This window comes from Tetrao urogallus (genome assembly GCF_951394365.1).
Source record: "Tetrao urogallus genome assembly, chromosome: 4".
NCBI lineage: Eukaryota > Metazoa > Chordata > Aves > Galliformes > Phasianidae > Tetrao > Tetrao urogallus.
Window position 1 is genome coordinate 15,641,229 of NC_136817.1, and position 20,851 is coordinate 15,662,079.

The 20,851-nt window shown below is 41.4% G+C and overlaps 1 protein-coding gene across 1 annotated transcript in view; it reads right to left on the reverse strand.

The window, feature by feature from the left end:
- The window catches only part of FAM13A (family with sequence similarity 13 member A), a gene marked incomplete at both ends in the record, with an annotated part of 113,110 nt that extends 93,851 nt beyond the window's left edge, over nt 1-19,259 (reverse strand). The window contains 5 exons of the mRNA XM_079535110.1: nt 1,412-1,568; nt 6,690-6,870; nt 13,601-13,810; nt 17,241-17,430; nt 19,233-19,259. Of these exons, the coding sequence (XP_079391236.1) occupies nt 1,412-1,568; nt 6,690-6,870; nt 13,601-13,810; nt 17,241-17,430; nt 19,233-19,259 (765 nt within the window). The remainder of the gene's footprint in view (nt 1-1,411; nt 1,569-6,689; nt 6,871-13,600; nt 13,811-17,240; nt 17,431-19,232) is intronic.
- Between the last annotated feature and the right edge of the window lie 1,592 nt (nt 19,260-20,851).

The following is a 20,851-nucleotide window of genomic DNA, read 5'->3' on the forward strand; positions in this document are numbered from 1 at the left end:
TGTGTTTGAGTATTTGTCTTGGTTAAGCTAGAAAACTCATCCAAATTACACGGACAAGGAACACAGTGAAATTACTATAGCAGACTGCCAGCAGGATTTGGAAACCATCAGCGAGACCTAAAAACACAAGCACAATGCAAGCCCTTGTTTTTAGGAATGGTTCATTCCACTCATCTCTCTTCTAAAGCAAAGAACTGGGCAACATTTTTCATTTCATTTGAGTAACTTTATCTTTCAGACTATTTTGTAGGAGAAATTCTGGTTGTCACCATACCCTTTTATGGCTACTGTGGGAAATCACCAAGGTCTTTGTGCATTTTCCATCAATTGTAAGCCCTCAGAAGTGAAAGACTACCTTGACTTTTGCAACTGACTTGAAGGAGATGGAAAAGGGCCTGAAAAGCCCTCCTACTGGGCTTCTTAAAGTACTCTGGCTTTTTAAATGACTTTCTTTTTAACCTAGTTTTGTTTCTTAAGTTACCATCAGCAGCTAAATTTTCTTATGCTACAGATCACTTCCATTACCCAGAAGTCACTATATCTTCAGTAAAAAACATGAGGGAGGGCACTGCAAGCATCATCAGCCATTTTATCTCCTTCCATAAAAGGATTTTACATGAATGCTAGTAACAGCTAAAAGACTAACAGGTTTACTCTTTCCTCATTGGTTCATCATGAGAAAACAATGAATTCTCCTGGAGGCAGCTAGTATGACTTGTACAGATTGCTCTGTAATCGTGATTCAGTAGACTATCTTAGAACATACAGTAAAGACACTGAAGATTCCAGCTGATTTCACTTAACTGGCTGGAAGGCATGAGGAGAGGCTGAAGACATTTGGATTGTCCAGTCTGAAGAATACAAGGCTGAGAGGTGACCTCATTGCTCTGTGCAATGTCCTAAGGGAAGCAAAGGCAGGTGCCAGGCTCTTCTCCCTGAGAACTGACGAAGGGACACAATGGAATGGCACAAAGCTGCATCAGAGGAGATTCAGACTGCACATTACGAAAAGTTTCATTATTGTGAGGGTGGTCAAACACTGGAACAGGCTTCCTAGTGAGCTGGTTGATGTCATCTGGCTGTCAGCATTCAGTTACCGTTCAGCCCTTCATAAGATGCTTAATTTTTGGTAAACTCTGAAGTAGTCAGGCTGTTGGGTTAGACGATCTTTAAAGGACCCTCGCAACTGAACCACTCTATTCTAAAGCTCTTAAATAGAAACAACTTTCCAAATCAGTAATAAAAATTGGCCTATTAGGATCAATGTGTAATACTGCATACCAATTATTAACACAGAATACCACCATGACAGTGTCTACCTACCACTTACCTAACAGATCTCTGAAACAAAGCAGGAATGAGCCTGTGCTACTGATTTGCTGTAAGAAAGTACAGTATTAGAGATACTCACTTTAATCAGAATAATTCTTGCTAGCTCTTCACATGCTGGCTTTTCTTCCTCCTTCAAACCATCCAGTTCAAACAAGGTATTGTAATTCTCAAGCATTTTAGTCATTATTTTGTTGCAGATCTCTTGTTCTTTTATACCTTCAAATCCAGAGGGCACACTAAAATTGGACAGAATTTGAAGCAGAATGTTAGATACTCAGAAGGGAAATGCTTTTGCACAGCATCTATGTAATGCTTCAGTTATGGATACGGGTGGGATAGCAGGCAGAGGAAATTTTCTTTGGTAGAAAAGAAACATATCCATAATAGTAACAACTATTATGGTTTGTTTGCAGTTTTTCTGAGCAATATTAACCTCTCTATCTGTTCGTCTGCATAACCTAACAGAGAAGTTAGGCTAGTCTTCAGAGAGTGTATAGCTGGAAAGACTGTCACGTTGAAAAGGGATAATTGGAAAGGGATAATTGGAAATGAATGGAAAAACTTACTTGTGTCCCAGACTCACAACAAAAACTCCAAGGAGAAAGATCTCCAGAGAGAGATCCCTCCTTAGTGGTAGTCAGCCCTTAAATGGGGTCTAGGAGAGGTGCAGCCAGGCTCCACCTCTCCTGGTCACACAGCTGAACTGCCTTCACCTGTGCTCCCGTAGCTGACTCAGTGCTTGCCTCAGGTGATCAATCAGAGGTTCAGGCCGTGATTCAATAGTTCCCATACATAATCAAACAATCTACTCCACATAGTCTAGGCAGAGATCTAATTGAGACAACTTCCAAGTAAGATACCACCAGTTTTGTTAAAATTTGGTTCCAAGAGTGAGGTACAAACAGTATGAAGCATTCAAATTCTCTGAACTGTTAATGGGAAGGGTCAGATTCCTTGGGGAAGTGATCTGTGATGACCTCAAAGGTATATGATAAGTCAGAAAAATAACAAAATCCACATGCTGAGTAGAACACTGTTAGGCAAGGTCTCTGTAGCTTAAGATGACTCCATAAGGTATACTGCATTTCTTCACCTAATTTCTGAGGTGTTTCAAAAATGTTCCTGGGAAGTGTTTCTGCATGGAGCTATTGGAGCTCAAACACCATTCGGTTTTGCACAGAGGGCTAAGGTTGGCAGAAAGTGGGGGCAGTAGCTTTAAATGACCCACTGCTTCATATGACTGGATGTGCTCACCTGTATGAGACTCAGGAGGACAAGATGCAAGAAACTGTGAATTTTGTTTCCAGACCTGTCTCAGCACAAAAACTGCAGCAGCAATACAGATGTGAGAGTGAGAAGAAGCGGGAAGGAGGACTTGAACTGAAACTTTACCAAGGCCACAATTTGACAAAAAAAATATTACTGCTGTTTTTCCTGTAAAATTGTTCCTCCACTTAAATTGTAAGTGTATGCTTTCTTAATTCTGCATCAAGATCTGAAGAAAGACCATTTTCAACCCAAGCCAGTAAGGACTCAGGTAGATGCATAAAGCTCTTCCCTGCAATCTCCTCCTTGTAAAGTCTTCTGTAGGAGAAAAGATAGAAATACTCCAGTGTTATAAATCCTTGTAACAGAAATCCTTGAAGCCCTTGTTCTGCCATCAAAGCAGAGTATTGTAAGTACTATATTCCCACCATTCAAAGGAATAACACTGGGGCGATGCAATGCAAGCAGTGCATTTAAGTTGCATTACTTTGGAGGGAACATTCACTCTGATGTTCAGAAAAGAAGTATCTCCAAAGCACAACTGCTCTGCAGCATTTTCTTTCTGCCACAGTTCCAGAAGCCGTATTCCATGACCCTTCTTCCTCGCTGACCAGAGCGAGTGAATCTGGAGGATAAGCGGGCAGACAAAATGCTTAACTCTGCAGGGGAGCACTGAGAGGAAAACCCCTCATCACTAATGATACTTTGCCCTTTGCAGCCCAAATCAGCAAACCTCCCAGGCCCTTACACGATCATCCAACTGCTACACAGCAAACAGCAGCATTTGAATCAGACACACGCATTTGCCAGCCCCTTTTGAGGAGCTGAGCAAACCTTCACATCACACTTTTATTGGAATGAAATACCATTATGCCAGTGAAAGTCTGAATCACAGAGGCAAAAAACACACATCATTCTTTGAGAGAGAGCTGAAAAGAACAGCAAACAAAAAGGTGCAAAGAAATTTCCTGTTTATTCCATAATTGATGGCCTCGTATCTCTTACACAAATCCCAGTCAAAGGACAGGAATACGGCCTTCCTGACACCATGGCCCAACAGAGGAGATAGAAGGAGAGAGTACTCAGCTGGTCCTGCACTTCCTCTTCAACACTAACTGTGGGAGCAAAACAGAGACACATACCAGGCCATACTGTACAGCCATATCCTTAGTATGTGAAATCTGGGTCAGCATCTTCCTCCAAGAGCAGCCACAGTGCAAGCATTAATCCTCCATACAGATTAGGCCAATAACAGAAAAGCCAATAATTAACGTTCCTCCACGCTTGCTGTCTCCCAAGGTCAATACTTCTGTTGCTTCCATCAGCAATAAATCTGAACAAATCCAAGTTGGGAGAAAACAGTGCACTAAATCTCAAATCATCGCATTTTCCTTTTTTGAGCTGTCTGACCTCGTCCTTTGTCTTTTCCCATATTTTACATCACACTTCACTACAAGGATTGCAAATAGCCATTTTCTCCATTCTTCTATTCATAAATACAGAAAAGATAACCTTTCATTAGAAGAATGTAAGTTTGATTTATCAAACAGCAAATCAGGAAGCAGGAGAAAAGCTGGATAAGACTGAAAGTTTGGGAATTTAGAAAAAATACTGAGAAGTCGATGGAGAAGAAATGAATGAGATGAAGGGAATTGAAATAAAGTCTGTTTGGAAAGTTGCCCAACTGTGAGGTTTATACAACTGTAAAAAAAAGGTTCAGTTACTGAGTTGGAAATAATACACCTAAATAGCTAAAATGTCACTAAGAACATCCTGTAGAAGGCAAGACGGACTTTATCCTCTCTGACTCTAAGCATTTACTAAACAGACATTGATTTTGGACGTGTGAATTGACAGAAAAATCTCAAATCTTCCTACCTCAGCAGTGCAATTGCTGACAATTGTTGGCTGCTAAGCCTTATACACTCATTCCAGCAAAACACTCCATGCTCTGCTCTAAACAAATGAAGCAAAGTTCAAGTTTGGTTCAATCACCTCATACTCAATTTCTTCAGCTAATCTCTCGAGGAGCTGCCTGTAGTCAATGCTAAGACAACCCCTACAAAGGCAAGATTTCAGATAGACTTGCTCTGAACTGCATTCTGAAGATCTCTCTCCAGATGTGCAGCTAACCAGCAGGCTAAGCCCAACACTGAAAGTTGGGCGCTACAAATCCTTTCCCCCTCTTGGCAAATCTTTGCTGATTTGGCCACAGTATCATCAATTTAAGAATGCATTCATTAACACAGGAGAAAAGGGCATTTCAACAGTTGCTCACAAATGTATCTGGACCACAATCCTGAACTGCCTAGAAAAGATCAAGATCTGATAGAACATGCAGCTGAATTACCAGATGGTGGAGCTTAAACAAAATTCTACATCCAGCATTCTGAAATATTTGGATCTTGTAAAAGTACATTACTCATCTGTTATGTGTCAAGTCTTGCCTCTTCTGCTGCACATGCATTCTGATGCATCACAACTGCAGGGCTGGCTGCATTCGTATACATCCACAGGAGACCTTGTGTCTTCAATCTTATGTGAACTCTGCCTTTCCCAGTCTTCTGAAATGGAATGATGTGATTCTTTGCCTTTCACACCCAGGCCTATACCTTACAGAAACTGCTGAGCCTTTTCTATGCAATCTTATGAGCAGAGATAAGCTGAGGCAACAACTATACAGCTTTTATTAGTATGATTTAATCTTAAGAAAGCCAATTGCATTTCCGAACTGCAGGGCTCTGCATTCTATGCCAAAAAGCACGCAGAGCTAATTTTCAAAACTTTCCTCAACCAAGTGATGAGTAACCTAACAACTATTCAAATAGCTACTTGGGAGTTCAAATCACAGAGATTTAGCCACTAGAATCAGGAACAAGCAAATTAAATGAGATGAATCTAAGCCCACTAATACATCTAGACGGAAACTCCCTAACTTTAAAACTCTACCACGTGTAAATAAGACTGCTCATACAAATGCAATCTTTAAAAGCTTACTTTTTTATTCTCAAAAATCTCTAGTGCTGTTTCCACTAACTCTTCTACTTGTATGTGCCTGTACACACTGCTGTCTTCGAGTTTTCTTTCTTTTGGAGGGGAAGACTTTTTTTTTTTCCTCCCACAATATGCTTTATGGCTTTATATTAAGACAGCAAATGCTTTCATGCTCATATCTTGACACAGTCATCTTCATCATCTATGAGAAAGATGAGGTGGCAGTATAGTCAAAAGGACAACCTTTGGTTTCAGTCTCATCTTTGCAGTCTCTCTCCCCACTCAATAGAAAAATCTGTGGTCCTTTAAGAAGAGAGCAAGCAGCATCTACGTAGAACTGGCTCAGTACATCATTAGCAACACACCTACTGCTTTCTCTCTCTTTAAAGAAGCCTGTTTCTGGAGGCTACAATCTTACTTGAGTGCATTCTCACATCTGGAAATAGTTCTTCCTGATACTGCTTCCAACCCCATCAGCACACACAGTGCATCATCTTCAGAAACAGCAATAAACTGAGCCCTTTGAACGAAACGAGTAGAACTAGTGAATCCAGTAAAAAGTCTCAAAAGGCCAAGGGTTCCCCACAACCTCTAGCCCAGTTTCAAAATAAACTAGAATGATAAAGAGCCCTCTCTTTATCTCTGGTGTTGAAGACAGCCACAAGTTCACAAATCAGCAGAGCTAGAAAGCACACAGCACCTGAGTGCTGCATCCAAGACCTTTTTTGCCTATAAGCACCTTCCTCAAATCCTTCTGCAGAGAAGCATCCATATTATTCAATGGCAAAGGAAGAAAGCTGTAAGAACAGAAGTCTCCTTGCCCCTAAACAATCTGGAGGCCAGCCATTGTATGCACCTTAACTGCTGCCAACAAAGCAAAGGAAAACTTGCTAACTGTTGTACAAGATTTGCAAGAGGAGATGAGAGAGCAACTCAATTCCCTGTCAGCTCAAAAATTAGCTTAAATACCAAAAATACCAGAAAGCTGCAGACATTGCCTCTGATCATTCTGCTGTTAGGGTTCTCAGCTATATTTTCCATTATCTGCCTCATAACTTCCTATCAATATAAAGGGAAAAGTAAAAAACCCAACTTACTGAAAGCAATTTGGTCCAAATACAGTGGCAAGATTGCAAATGTTCATCCTGTTCTCCACATGATGTTCAGCAACTTTTATCAGGAACTGGCACAGATACTTCAACAGGCAGTAATGAGCATCAGGCAGTTCTTTAAGGAGTTCTCTCAAGTTTCTTTCCTTCTGCATGTCATTTCTACCATCTAGAAGACACAAGAGGAGAAAAAACATACACAGATATGCATATATGTATTTATCCTACATATCGTTAGGGAAGCAAATGATTTTCTGTATGTATGTACTTGTCAGTACACACAGTTTACACTCCAGGATTTCATCTGCTACATCCATTTCTGCAGCAGCTAAAATATTAGCTCTTTCAGAGAAGGCAAATATGCATGAAGAAAACATGCAAAAATTTGTCTACTTAAGTATTTCTTTCAAAAATATTTTGAGATATATGTAAAAAATTGTCATGACTTCATTATTGTGAATCAGCTGGTAACAGGAGGAAATCTGATTAATTAGTTTCACTTCTGCAGCAAAATTTGAGGATGGCTCCAGAAGGCTTTACTATATTGAACAACAATAAGGAATTTAATTGCATTTGTGTTTGCACCAATCAAAGTGAACTGGACAGTCCCTGACTTGATTACCAACTACCTTCCTTTTCATTAAGCTTAAAGAAAAACGATATACAACTAATTTTCACCTAGAACACTGAAATTCACCTTGTAACATATTTCTGTTTAGGTAACAAAGCAACCAGCACACAGCGTATTTTTTTCCCAGTATAAGGAATGCCAAAGCCACCACATAGAAAGAAACATATCTACCACCATCAATCTATCACTTAATTAGGTAATGCCCTTGAGAACTAATTGCCTCTCTAAACCTCACACTGGGGCTTTAGACTGACAGGTACTTTTCCATTTACTGAAGGATTTTCCATTCCTCCAAAACTGGAAAGATGCTAATAATCTCCACAGGTCTGCACTCTGACTACACAGAAAGCCGGTGGCCTCATGATATCAGCTGTATTTAGGGAGCTTGATGTCCTTGTTCATTAAACACGATATATTAAGTGGTGTGGATTAACACCAGAGATGCTTATTGTTAGGCACAGCCAAACCTTTGCTCCCTCCTCATTACTGTATCTATTACTGATACTATTAGTATCAGGTGCATTTTGCTTTCACTTCTGTTCTTCTAAGAACAGAGATGCAAATCAGGCCATAAGATCTTCAGGAATTACCCTAATTGAAAGTCACAGAACCACTGAGCAACACACAGAGCACTGAGGACACAGAAAAAATCCATTTACGGAGCTGTGAAATTCTTTGTCCTGCTGAAAACAGAACAAGAAAATACAGCCCTCTAAAGCTTCCCCCCCAGTCTCCACTGAAAAGTGGAGGGAACGAAGTCTAATCTTCCCCCAATGCAATTCAAAAATCAAAAATCGTTTGTTAACTGTCCTGTTGCTGAGACTTATTTCACAGAGTTCAGCTCTATTTCAAAAAGTTTTTAATTAAGCTGATGATTGTGATGAATTCAAAAAGCAATGTGTATACATATAGTATTCTGTGCACTTTGCTCATTTTTTGGGGGACAAATGAAATATATGTTTCAAATAAAACAGATTTTCAACTTATTAGACAGCAAGAATTTTCATGAGCCATGGCAGCCAATTGCCTGGAGCTCTCTTTCTTCTTCTGTCCACCTGCTAGACAATTTTTCAGCTTCAAAATTAATCACTAAGGTTTACTCAGCTGGTACTGACCATCAAAGTAACATTAGAGCACCAGAGCTGTTTATACTATTAACCAGACAAGCATCAAGTGTGCCAAAGCCCTGAGCTGATGTACTTGCCTAATTTTGTGAGGTACAAGATGTCCTGAGGAAGTCAAGACTGTATCAAGAGCTGTCTTACTCATTAAGTAAGATGACAGAGGGTGGCACGAAGCTGACTATGTACTTTGGTCTCTGCAGCATCTTGAGATGAGACAAATGTGTTTGCCAGTAATCAAAACGGCAGAGTGCCAGACTTTCAAAGGCAATTCAAGAACCTATATTTAAATAACATTTTGCATTAAATCATAGATATATAATTAAATCATATTAAAAATACCCTCAGCCATCAACACACTTGCTATTGTCAAGCACAGAACTTTGCCTGGTATGTGGATCTTTTGCTGGGTACTCACTACTGTGGGACAGCAGTCCAAGAGGCGACCAAAAACAAAACACAATCTCTTAAAAATGTTAATTAACTGGAAACAGGAGCCTCAACAGTGTAGGAGGCAAAGATAAATTTGCAGGGGTGTTTTCAGACTCATTTAATTTCATCATACACCCACAGATCACAAGAAGAGGGACATATTTTCCAGTGGTCCATCCTATTTCTGTACGTATTGAGTTTCTTTGACATGCTATCGACACCATCCACTTCCTCAATCAATCCGTCTGCATGATGCTCCTTCACTCTACAGAGCACACTGTCTGAACATCACGTAAAGGTACAGATGTCAGCAGACAGGTGTGTATAATTGCTCTGTGCATGACTCAGATGGTCTGACCTCAAAAAATTCCAGCCTAGCACTGACACAGTATCAGCACGGTGCCACGCTACAGCTAATTACCTCTGTTGTGATGCAAGGAAGAGAGTCTGAGCTCGGTGTCACGCTACCATGTCTGCATAGCTTTCAGCTGCCTTACATATTACCATCCAGGAGGGCAGACAGAAAAGCTTGCATCTGTTTCTAGCTGTCAATGTTCCCCTGGAAGTCAATCCTGGGCACACAGGCAGCATGCTGGCAAAGCACACTGCTAGCTAGGCCAGGTTGTTGGAAGAATCAAAGCCTTTATTTTCTTCCTCCACAGCCTACAGAAAGTAGGACTGGAGCCTCTGACAGAGCCTCAGACAAGGCTCTGTGACAGAGGGAAAAATATCACATTTGTTTTCATCGGTAGCAGAACTGCAGAAAGTTCTCATCATAAAAATGTTGTCATCACAATCCAACCTGAGACCACTTGCTCACAATTGCTAAAGCACTTTATGGAGCTGCATTTATCCTCCATCGCTACACATCGGGGACAGCTGCCCCACGATTTCTTCTGCAGCTCTGCTGAGAGCTGTCATTGTATGAGAAAGCTGGTTCTAAGACATTTCACCGCACAACAATTTCTGCATGTAGAGAACACAAGATATCACTAGCATTTCCAAACTTGAAAAACAGTGTCAAAATAACAATAAAAGCCAAAGGAAAAGGTTAAGAATATGCTGTTACAGACTGGAGAACCACAGACAACCAGGGAATCTGATCTGCTCATCAAAGGGCCAGCTCTCATTTATTCATTTTTATACTCAGTGCTCAGGTTCAAGCTTGACCTCTAAAATCCCCTAACACAGCCTTTATTTTGGGTTCTGCCTGCTCACGTAGCTCCAATAGCTCCCGGCTACCAAAAATTTCAGAAACCAACCTATTGATTCAGGAAAGAGCTCCTCCTTCCCTCCCACCCTTCTCCTTGAAACCTGCAGAGCACTGGCAGTACAGAGACCCTTGTCAGCCACAGCAACCTGTGAGGGAGGGGTATGTGAGACAGAACTCACATCTAGCTGCTGCATAGTGTAAAATACAAGCTATCTCAAATGGAGCAACACTGAGAGCCCAGAGTAATGAAACAGCATCCAACTTAATTAGACTGAGTGCCAAAGGTAGCTACAAGCCTCCATTTTGCTCCTTGCTAGAGAAAGGAATGCACCAAAAAACAAACCAACAAAAATCACATAAAGGAAAAGCTTTCTGCAAGCCAAAAAGGAAAAGTACAACAGCAACCTGTCTCACTAAAAGCAAGTGACCTGTGAAAGGGGATAAGAGCTGAGCATACAGAGCTGGTTCTGGTATGTACAAATGTCTTAGGAGTCAGTGACTGTGTTGTAAAAGATAAGGAATGAAAAGTCAGAAGGAATAAACAAGCTCAAATAGGGATTGCTGTGTGGGAGCAACTGATTACTTCCAATGGAGATGCATGAAAGAAATACCTTTCAGTCACCCAGGGCTGTCACAGGTTTGCAAGCCCATTTTGCTTGGGCAAGCACAGCCCTGCTCTCTAGCAAAGTCGCAGCCTCTTTGTGATGGATGTTTTTTACCCCAGGACCCCCTGCAAGGAGCAGCATTCATATTTGTCAGGCATGCTGGAGGGGCACTCAATACTGAGATGACTATCAGCATGTCCCTGGCCTGCACATACTACACACATGTCTCATTAACACCATTTGTAGATCAAGGCCCTTCTCAACACCCCATCGCTGCCCTTCTCCAAAGACAGAAAGAGAACACGAGGACGCACCAGACTGCCTTTAAGATGCACTACGTGATGGCTTGTGGAACTGCACAGTCTTGGAGTTACTCTGAATATTTATATAGACAGTAATGTGTCAGATCCGTGGGCAGCACGTGGCGCTCACTTTATGCTGTGTTGCACAGGCTTCTGCTAGCATGCCAAATCAGCTGTGTGGACTTCCTGAATGACCCATGGATCAGGTTTCTCTTTTTTGATAAAGTGCAGATCATTTATTCCCTGGCTCGCTAATAAGGACACTACACTCTGCATTAAAAAGGATCACAGCTTCAGGTAAGATTTGTAATTTTCACTCCAGCTATTTTTAACTGGAGGAAACACTCCCTAACAATTTTTATAGGAAAAAAAAGTAATTGTGTATTATTCTCAGGCCAAGCTTTTAGCTGGCTTGAAAGACGCTGATATCAATCCCTGAAAATATTTTAAAAGAATTCTAACATAATTACAAAAAAAACATTTCCCACACAAACTTCAACATGAGGAAGGACAGAGGTTGCAAGAGAGCTTGTAACTGCTTTCATTGTCACCATACATTTAAGTGGCTCCAGATTCCAAGTTATTCTTTAATAACCTTTGGGCTCAGAAACACCTTGACCCACTTGATTCATAGTTCAGAAAAACAACACTAAGGCAGGCTCGCTGCTGGTACCATTTTGCAACAAATACCTTTGCACATACTTTGATAAGTGAATAGATAATTCTTCCAATCCTGCATGGCTGGTTGATCATTTAACGGTAAACACAGGTTGACCTCCCACTGAAGCTAATCTGAACCCCACCAAAGTCATCAGTACCTTTCAGAGCAACTCAATTTAAGCTGTATTTTCTAGGGCATGAAAACAAAACCAAACAACTCGTTTTTCCTCAGACTTTTCCAAAGACTTCCCCTTTGTCATAACAGCTCTTTTTTTTTTTTTTTAAATAAAACTTCTGTTTCCTAATCAAATTTATAGTGGGACTATAAGCAGGGACTGCTGTGCAATACATGTCAACTTAACTGTGAAGATGCATTACAGCTGGATGACTTTGAGAGAGCTGAGTAACTTCTATTTGAAACAACAAATCTTGGTCTGCTACGTAAGGATATGCATCTGTCATTTCCAAAGAAAGCACTGGGGAGATTTTGCATTTCCTGTGGGAAGCAAGAATGGATGAAACTTTCCACTATCAGCACAGTTCACATAGTTCATTGATAGTTTCTGGTGCAATACAGCAACACGTCCTCCGTGCGGGACAGGGAAGTAGTAGCAGGAACACACAACTTTCCACTCACACTGATTTAAGAGAAAGAACATAATGAAATATATTTCATGAGTCAAATATGGTTAAATCCAAAAGACACTGCTATGCCAAAAAAAAAGGGACTTTCTTAAGCAACAGCACCTTCCTACCCAATACTTCCTGAACCCTTCCTTGGGTCCCAGACAACTTTACTAACTGTTATTTTACAGAGAATGTTCCAGCACCCACAGCCCACGTATGACCTGATTATAGCTTTAATGACTGCGCTCAGGAAAGACAGAAAGTTCTCCAGTGCACCCTCAATAGCCTGTACAGTCCCAAACAATAAAGGAAGGAAAGACATGGTTGTGTCCTCCCTGCTCCAGGCAACAGCTAAGCTTCATTTCTACTGCAGGCAAGAAAAGTGGGAGAGAGACCCAAGGACAACAGTGTGAAATCTTTGTGCTGTCTTCCACTGAAGACGTTTGTCAGCACATTCTTCCTCCACACACATCATATTGGTCTGCTTTACAGTAAAGAGCATTTCTCCAGCAATACGTACCCACGCACTTCGCAGAGCTTCTCAGGAAGAGAGTGAGAGGCATCAACTGCCTGCAGCAAAAGAACTTCCACTGACCCAGATGGTCCAGGAACAGACCGCCTAGTCTGCATAGCAGCAGTCTGGACTGCCCAATACAGATAGATTAGTTCAACGAATCATCAGACAGACAGTTGTGCAAGTTACAGCTTTCTAAAGCAGTTTATCCTCTTGAAGGGAAAAAAAATAAAAATAACAAAAATCTTCCAGGTTGTATGACATGAGCAGGATTAAAGGGTAAAGTCCGTTCTAATTGCAAACTGGCTTGTGTTTGATGGGCAATTACATCACTTGGTGAGAAGTGGAAATTTAGACAGCATGTGCTCTGGGACTCGATGGATATTAAGTATGATTAGCAGATGAAGTTGTTAGAACTTTTCAGAGCCCATTAGAAAGAGTGAAATTGCCAATAACCTCTCTAGCTGAGCAGAAGCAAATCTGTGTCCTAGAGAGACTGTCGCAGTTATTGTCTCCAAGCTTCTTCCAACCAACCAACTAATCATTTCAGCTCCTATTTAGCAGATAGAACCAGATTAGAAAAGCATAAATAGTTCAGATTTCACCAAACACGGAAGATGACAAGACTCAGAATTTCTATCAGAATGCACCCTGTGAGCAGGTAAGAGCTGAAGTCAAAGGAACTGTGGAAGAAAGTATGTAAGTTAAGAAAAAGAGCACTGATTACGCTGCCTGTATAAAATTCTCCCGAAGGAAAGCACACAGAAGGATAGAGACTTCTACCTCTCACTTACCTTGGTAAAGCTGAATGAGCTTGGATTGTAAGGCAGAGGTGATAATCCCATCTGGCAGCTCTCTCAGAAACAATTTCAAAAGACTGGCTGCTGAGTACACATCACCATCTTTAACTAGTTCCACCTCTTCTCCACGTTCATATTGCAGACGCAGCTCTTCCACTGTTTTCATGCTCCCATTTACCCTGAAAAGGCCTTCCTGGGTCATACCTGTAATTATATGTTACACATGAGTTTAATCTGAACTAAGACACCCCAGTGATATGATGAAACAGACATTCAAGCGTGAATAATACTTATATTAATAAATAATAATAACACAGCATTATAACTATATAATATATTATATATATATAATATATATAATATATTATTATAACTATAATAATAACACAGCATTAATACAAAGGACAATCAATACAATGAGGATTGAAAAGATACTACTTTCCCCTAGAAACCCTGCTAGTCAAGTACTTGGGTTCAGATAATTAAGACCAATGACCAGATCCTGAGGCTTGGGATACTCTATGAAAATCCACAGAACCCAGTGGCATCGCTGTAAGCTACAAGACAAGAAGGCTGTTCCAACAGTAATACCTCCTATTTTACTCTGTTGGCCCACAGTGTCAAGAGGCAGATGATGGTGGAAGAGGCAGCAGAGGTTGAACCTTCCCACCAATATCGCCATTACATTTTGTTGCTGTGTGACAGCTGGCAGCAGAGGGGCAGTATGACAGAATGGTGTCTGAAATGGAAGCTCATATGAAGCGAAAGTGCATAACTGAATTCCTCCATGCAGAAAAAATGGCACCCATTGAGATTTATTAATGCTTTTTGAACATCTATGAAGCCCAAACAGTGGATGTGAGCACAGTGAGGCAGTGGGTGGTGTGCTTCAGCAGTGGCCACAGCAACAGTGGGTCAGCTCTGCTGGTGCAGATTTTTTACTTGTGTAGCAGGCAGGCTCTTGTTAATTGCTGGTGAAAATGCATAGCTATTGGTGGTGACTCCATTGAGAAATGGTGTTTCATGGTTGAGAATTTGCTCTATCAAACAGTATTATTGTGCTCTTTGCATCTGTTGTAGTTTCCAAGGAAATATACAGAAGGCATTACGTTTAGAGTGACTTACGTACTTCATACCAAGCAGAAACCAATTGAGATGGCTGAATTTTGCATGACTACACTGGCGCTGAAAAGGAACCAGACTCGACCAAACAGCTGTGTTATTTCAACTTTGCAAGTAGCCCATTAGCTTTAATGACTGTGCCAAGGCGTGACACTACTCACGCAAGTATTTCCAGCTTTGCTCTTTAGGGTAGCTTTACTGACCATCGTGAAGCAAAAACAGCTGAATACTTGCTGCTTGCAGCAGTAACTCTGTAATAATTACTGCAAATTCACTTTAGAATAAAATCTCTGAGAGCAAGTGTGTATTTCTAATTGCATGAAGCCTAAAGATTTCACAATGAAAAATAAAAGTATCCATCACTTCAGGCCAGACAACCCACACCCAGTGAAGGTTTCCACAGAGGAAGCCAGATGAATCATACTGTATCACTTTCCAGGCAGATGCTGAGATTCAAACAAGGAAAACAAGTGCCTAAAGCTGAACTGAGGAAAAATTCATTTTTCACTAAAACACTTTCATCATAAAACAGAAAGTGTTTTCTGCTTTTCTCTGATCCTGTGTGCATAGGCCTGCTTATTCTTCTTTAGAAGCAGAACACTAAGAGGACCAAAATATACGATGTATGGTTTTTATTAGTTCAGAAATAGTCATTACTAAGCAGGAGCCTGACAGAAATTTCCAGTCCAAAAAGTCAATATTGATGCAGCAGAGTTTGTAGAAAGAAGTAATCTCTTTAATTGGACCACGAAACAAATGATCTAGTAAGAAAAAAATGGAAACACTTAAATACTGAAGCATTTTACGCAACTAATGTAAGACACTGCTTACAGACCCTGTATTCCTGCAGCTACAAGAAAACACATATAAAATGCTATACTGCCATCTGGGGGGCGACAGAAAACACCACATCTCAGTCACTCATTCCTGCAGCACAGAGCGAACAAACAGAGCAGAGCGGCCATGCAGATAAAACTTCCTATGGAAATAAAGAGAGGCTAGAACCTACTGCGAACAGTAATGAGATATTTCCAAATTCAGCACAGGAAAACTTGGCTTAACCTACAAATTTGAAAATTAGTAGTTTACCACCAACTTAGTTGAAGGATGCAGCCACCCAAAAGTTGGCTCAGTTTTTTCAAATGGCTAACATCAGTCGCCCATGAACATGGAGACTCTGGCCTGACTTTTAAAAGCCCTATAATGTCTCTTACTGCATCTGTGCAGAACAGGAGGCAACGCTGTACAAAATGCAAACAGAACACTGTTCCTCCAAATAGTTTGAGTTCATATGTAGGGCTCTGTTAAAAACATTATCAGGGTTAACTTCCCCATTAGTTCACAAAACAAACTGCAGGCAAGCAGAGAGCACTCCTTTCAAAATATTCCCAAGTAAGAGGGCATCTCTGACATCTTTCTCAAGAAAGAGAGTGGATTATATGTTTACCAAGGCTGGATAATCACCTTGGCATTTAGAAGCCCAGCTAATTTTGCAGCAGATAGAAGATCTGGCTTGTTTTGTTCATATTTGGAAAATGCTTGAGTGGGATGCAATCTTTTTATGGAACACAGAGTACAGCCCACAGCTTGCAATCAAGAGGGTTTGTCAACTTCTGGTTTTGATTACAGCTAAGTGATTGAAGGCATTTTCCCCTCCTTGCTCTTTCACTGTTCTAGCAGATCACTTTAAAGCAAGCTGAAGTAGATCAAGCAAGGTACTAGCTATGGAATAAAGGTACAATTATGTTTCAAGCTTTCATTTAATCTAAGCTGCCTTTCAAGCTGTGTTTGCATTTAACAGCTTCTGTGAGTCCATCAAGATAACAACACAGCATCTTAAGACGCTGTAATGGGATTATCATTGCTGAGCAGCTAGAACAGAGAACTGATGGTAAAAACTGATGTAGCTTCTTACAAGAAGTAACCTCCACAAAATCTTTTCCAATGCTGAATACCTGCACAAGATACATCTGTGCACCAATGCTATTCCAGTTTTCTGCAAAGAGATTAATTTCCTTAACGGAGACTAAAATTTCATTAAATGAACGCAAAGAAAAGCTGAGAATTGGATACCTATCTCCCTGAGGAGATAAATATTAACTGAAATCTAACTGAAAATCTGTGAGAACATGTATTTAACAATGTACTTTCATGGGTGTGTACGTGCACATGAATATAATTATAGATACTTACGTCTTCTCACTACCACAAGTGAGAGAAGTCACCTGTTTTGCAACCAGAAAGTTACACTAAGGTTCAAAATGAAATACATTCGGTTGATAAAACCGAACAGCTTATCAATGAGCTCATGCTACTCCATAATGCTGTAGTTTATAAACCTTCTATTAAATAGCATACTGAGCAGAAGGAAGAAAAGAAGCAACAGTAATGCTCTCTGCACGTGGTTAGCACCAACACCTCATTCACCTTCTGTATCACGAAAAAGCTTCTCCTTTTGGAGATCTTCACAGTAAAACATGTTACTAAGCAAAAGTGATTTCCTTCAGCTTACCATGCTGGGTCAGGTACTCAACTATATTCCACACAACTATTGGAATGCCATTCTTGCTCAGTCCCTGCTGCTCGAGCTCCAGAAGACTCACACCAAACACCTTTGGATGGGTTGCATCCTTCTGCTTATTCAGTGGAAGTGAGGCTATCTTTTTCATGTCCTCCTTCAATCTCACAGCTGACTTGCTTTGCTTAAAGAGACACAGGAAGAAGAAGCATTAATCACATTTGCTACAAAATGTTGCACAGTTGCAACATGACGGTATCCATCAAAACTGGAGTTTTTGGTCTTACTTCCTTTTAACTGCCAGGAAAAATCCCTGTAAAGTGGGAAACAACAACAACAACAAACTACTAAAGGAAAAACAATAGTAACTAAAGGAACAGAAGTAGAAGTCTGTAGCTAAGGTAAGGGAGAAAGACGCACTTACATGGAAGTATGTTACTACAATAACAAGAAACTGGGACTCACAAGAGACTGCTTTTGTAACTCACATAGTTCATGTAGGTTAAAAAAAGCAATAGGACAAAAACACACATAAAAAATCCCAGAACACTACAATCAGTTTGGGATGTCTCCAGGACACCTGCCAGTCTCTGAGCACACTCAGGTTCACTGTATCTTTCTTCCAAATGGCATCTCCTAAAGATTCGTTTTGGCCACTGTCAGGTGAGATGGACCCTTATGGAAGATTTTATGACACGTTTAGTATCTGATAAGTCTAAAATCTAATTAGAGAGATTTCGAGGTTAGAAAAGAACTAGGTAATCCAATCACACATAATATTAGGGGAAAATGTCAGATCACAATAAAGCCTTAATTTCATACATCCCACAGTTTCTTCTGAAGGCATGACATACATCTGGAAGACATTCTCACAAGTTTTGAGTTGCAGTGGCAGAGAGAACATGAGAACACATCCAGTAAGTCCCGAGGGAATAACATAATTCAGGACTACTTTTGCAACACAGAAATCTAAATATGCATACAGTGCCATGGTTTGCAAAGACTGCCCAAGAGCAGCAGCACAGCCCACCACATTTACAACCTCTCTATACATCCAAGCATCATTTTGCTAAAGCAGACAAGCAGAAATCCTCATGTCTATGGAATCACACTGCTGGAACTGTAGGTCACTGATACCATAGAGTTCATGAGTCTCTTTAAGAAGGCTACCACGAGCCTGACACTTAAAATCAACTTAATCCTACCGTGTTTTATTAATGAACAGGTAGTAGAAGCCTTACTGAAATGCACAGCATTCTCTGTACATATCACAAAGAACTGCTCAGACTCTGGTCTTGGCACTTCACCACACAAAGGCACGCTGCTTCTTTGAAAAACAAGTGCTTGAGAGCTATGAATATGCGGAGCCACACACTTAGGATGGGTAACGAAACCCAACGTCTGCATCAGGACTGCCTTTGAGCCCGCCTGTCCTACAGCTCTTTGATCTTTGTGAAAGGTGTTACTAGCATAAAAGTCGTGAATAATGGTCATTATTTACCAAGCAGCTGTACAATAAATAAACAAAGCTGTGAGCACCTCGTTAATCCTCACAGCAAGCAGCACGTGCGCGACTGAACTGAAAGCTGAACGACTTGTTAGAACATCGCTTTTCACCCATCACTTTACAAAATAGATGAATCCACGGAAGATTAAACGGACAACGCACGATTTTCACTTCCAAAGTTTGAGTTAACAGCACGACACAGCGGCGGGAGGGCTGCCCTGCACGGCAGGAACGCGCACACAGGCCTCGAGTATGGGCTGTACAAATGTAACAATAACAACAACAACAACAAAAAAGCCCGGAGCGGCCTTTATCCATCTTCGCTTTCCTTAAACACCGCCTCGGAGAGACGCGAGAGCCGAGCACTGGGGACGAGGCGCTGCAGGCAGGGCCCAGGCCGCCTTCTCCCTTTCCCTCCCCAGACGGACCCGCCGCCGCTTCCCGCCTTCCCCAGCCCGGCCGCTCTCCGCCCTACTCACGCGGATGGCCAGCGCCCCGGCCCCCATGCTGGCTGCCAGCCGGGCCGGCTCCCGCCGCCCTGCCCTGCCCAGCCCTCCGCGCCCGCCTCCTCTGCGCCGCACCCCCGCAAAAAGGGGTGGAAAAACCCCACGATGCCTGAGCCTGCCGGCAGTCACGTCACACACATGTGCGGAGCCCGCATGCCAGCAGCAGAAAGAACTCATTCCCCTGGCATCCCGCTCCCTCCCACCTCAGCTGGAAGCGCGGCTGGGGCCAGAAGTTTAAAGTACACTTCAAAATAGCGCTGTGGAGTTGTGGTATTTCCAACGTTTGACCCTTATTGTCAAAGAAGAGCACGTAGGTGCGTGCTTATTTCTGCCTCGTTTCAGACGCAAGCGTTACCACCTGAGGACGAAGCCTGCCTGTCAGAAATACTTGATGTGTGCAGGACAAAAGGACATCTGTCCAGCTAGAGAAAAGGGCAGACGAACATCTTCCTGGAGGAAAGATGGGAAGAGACTGAGCCGTGCATCAGATGGAAAATGTTACCTGCAGATCTGAATTTTCATTTATAATCCATTTCCACTAGGTACTGTGATGAGAATTTCTTTCATAATCTGGTTCTCTTTTCCTGTCTAAGCACAGCTAAACAAGTTTAACCCAAAATGATTACTTTCCAACTTTGTACAGTTAGACTTTGGCCTCAGCGTTTTCTTAGTTTCCTTTTAAGTACACTGTGGGACTCAGAGTTGATGTAACATCCTCCTCTATCCCCCTCCGTATTGTAAGCCACTAACATGCTTTTCACATAAATCACAAAGAGCTGTCTTCTTAGTCCTAATCACAGCTCCACAGTAAAACCCAATTACATGCTTCAAACTGTAATCTGGACAGTGAATGATGAGAAACTGATAATCTCTGGAGACTTTTGGGGTGACGAGTTCAGATATGAATCCATATTGAATAGCATTAAGGCTTTCATAAATGCATTTTCAGAAACAGCATGTAGATTCTCATGCTTTGTAACAGAGAACCAGAAAACAAGCAGCAGCAGCAGAGCTGCTGTTTTTTTCCAACACAGCTGAAGCAAACTGTTTACTGAAGTTGGGAAATTCACCCTTCTGTTCAGTCACTCAGAACGCCCGGGGATGTACGTATTTTCTCCAAGTTAATAAAAAACCTCTGAATAAAGAATCATCTTAAGAGTGCTGAAGTGCTTCTTCCTACAAAAGAATGGGAAACAGTGAAACTTCCTCACTGCCTTTATCTCATCCTAATTTTTCCTAATCAGCACCACACAAGGCCGGTTTTCCTCTGTGAATGGCAGACTAAGATTGAGCTGAACTTTTCCTCATCCTCAGCCTAGAAGTGAGTGGGTTTCCTTCTGCTACACCAAACCACCACATCAGTCACACACATAAGCAGAAACAAGAAGTTCCACAGGATAATTTTGTGTTTTTGCTGTTAGAGAAAACACTGCTTTTTGCCTAGGTGTCTCTTTTGTAGCTCTGGGGAATTCTGTGCTGCATGGGCAAATATTTATGAAACTTGTCATAAATACATCAGTTGAGAACAAATACCTTGTGAAAGACAGGTGAGAAGCCTATGAGATCCGTAAGTTGAGACTCATTAGCTTTTA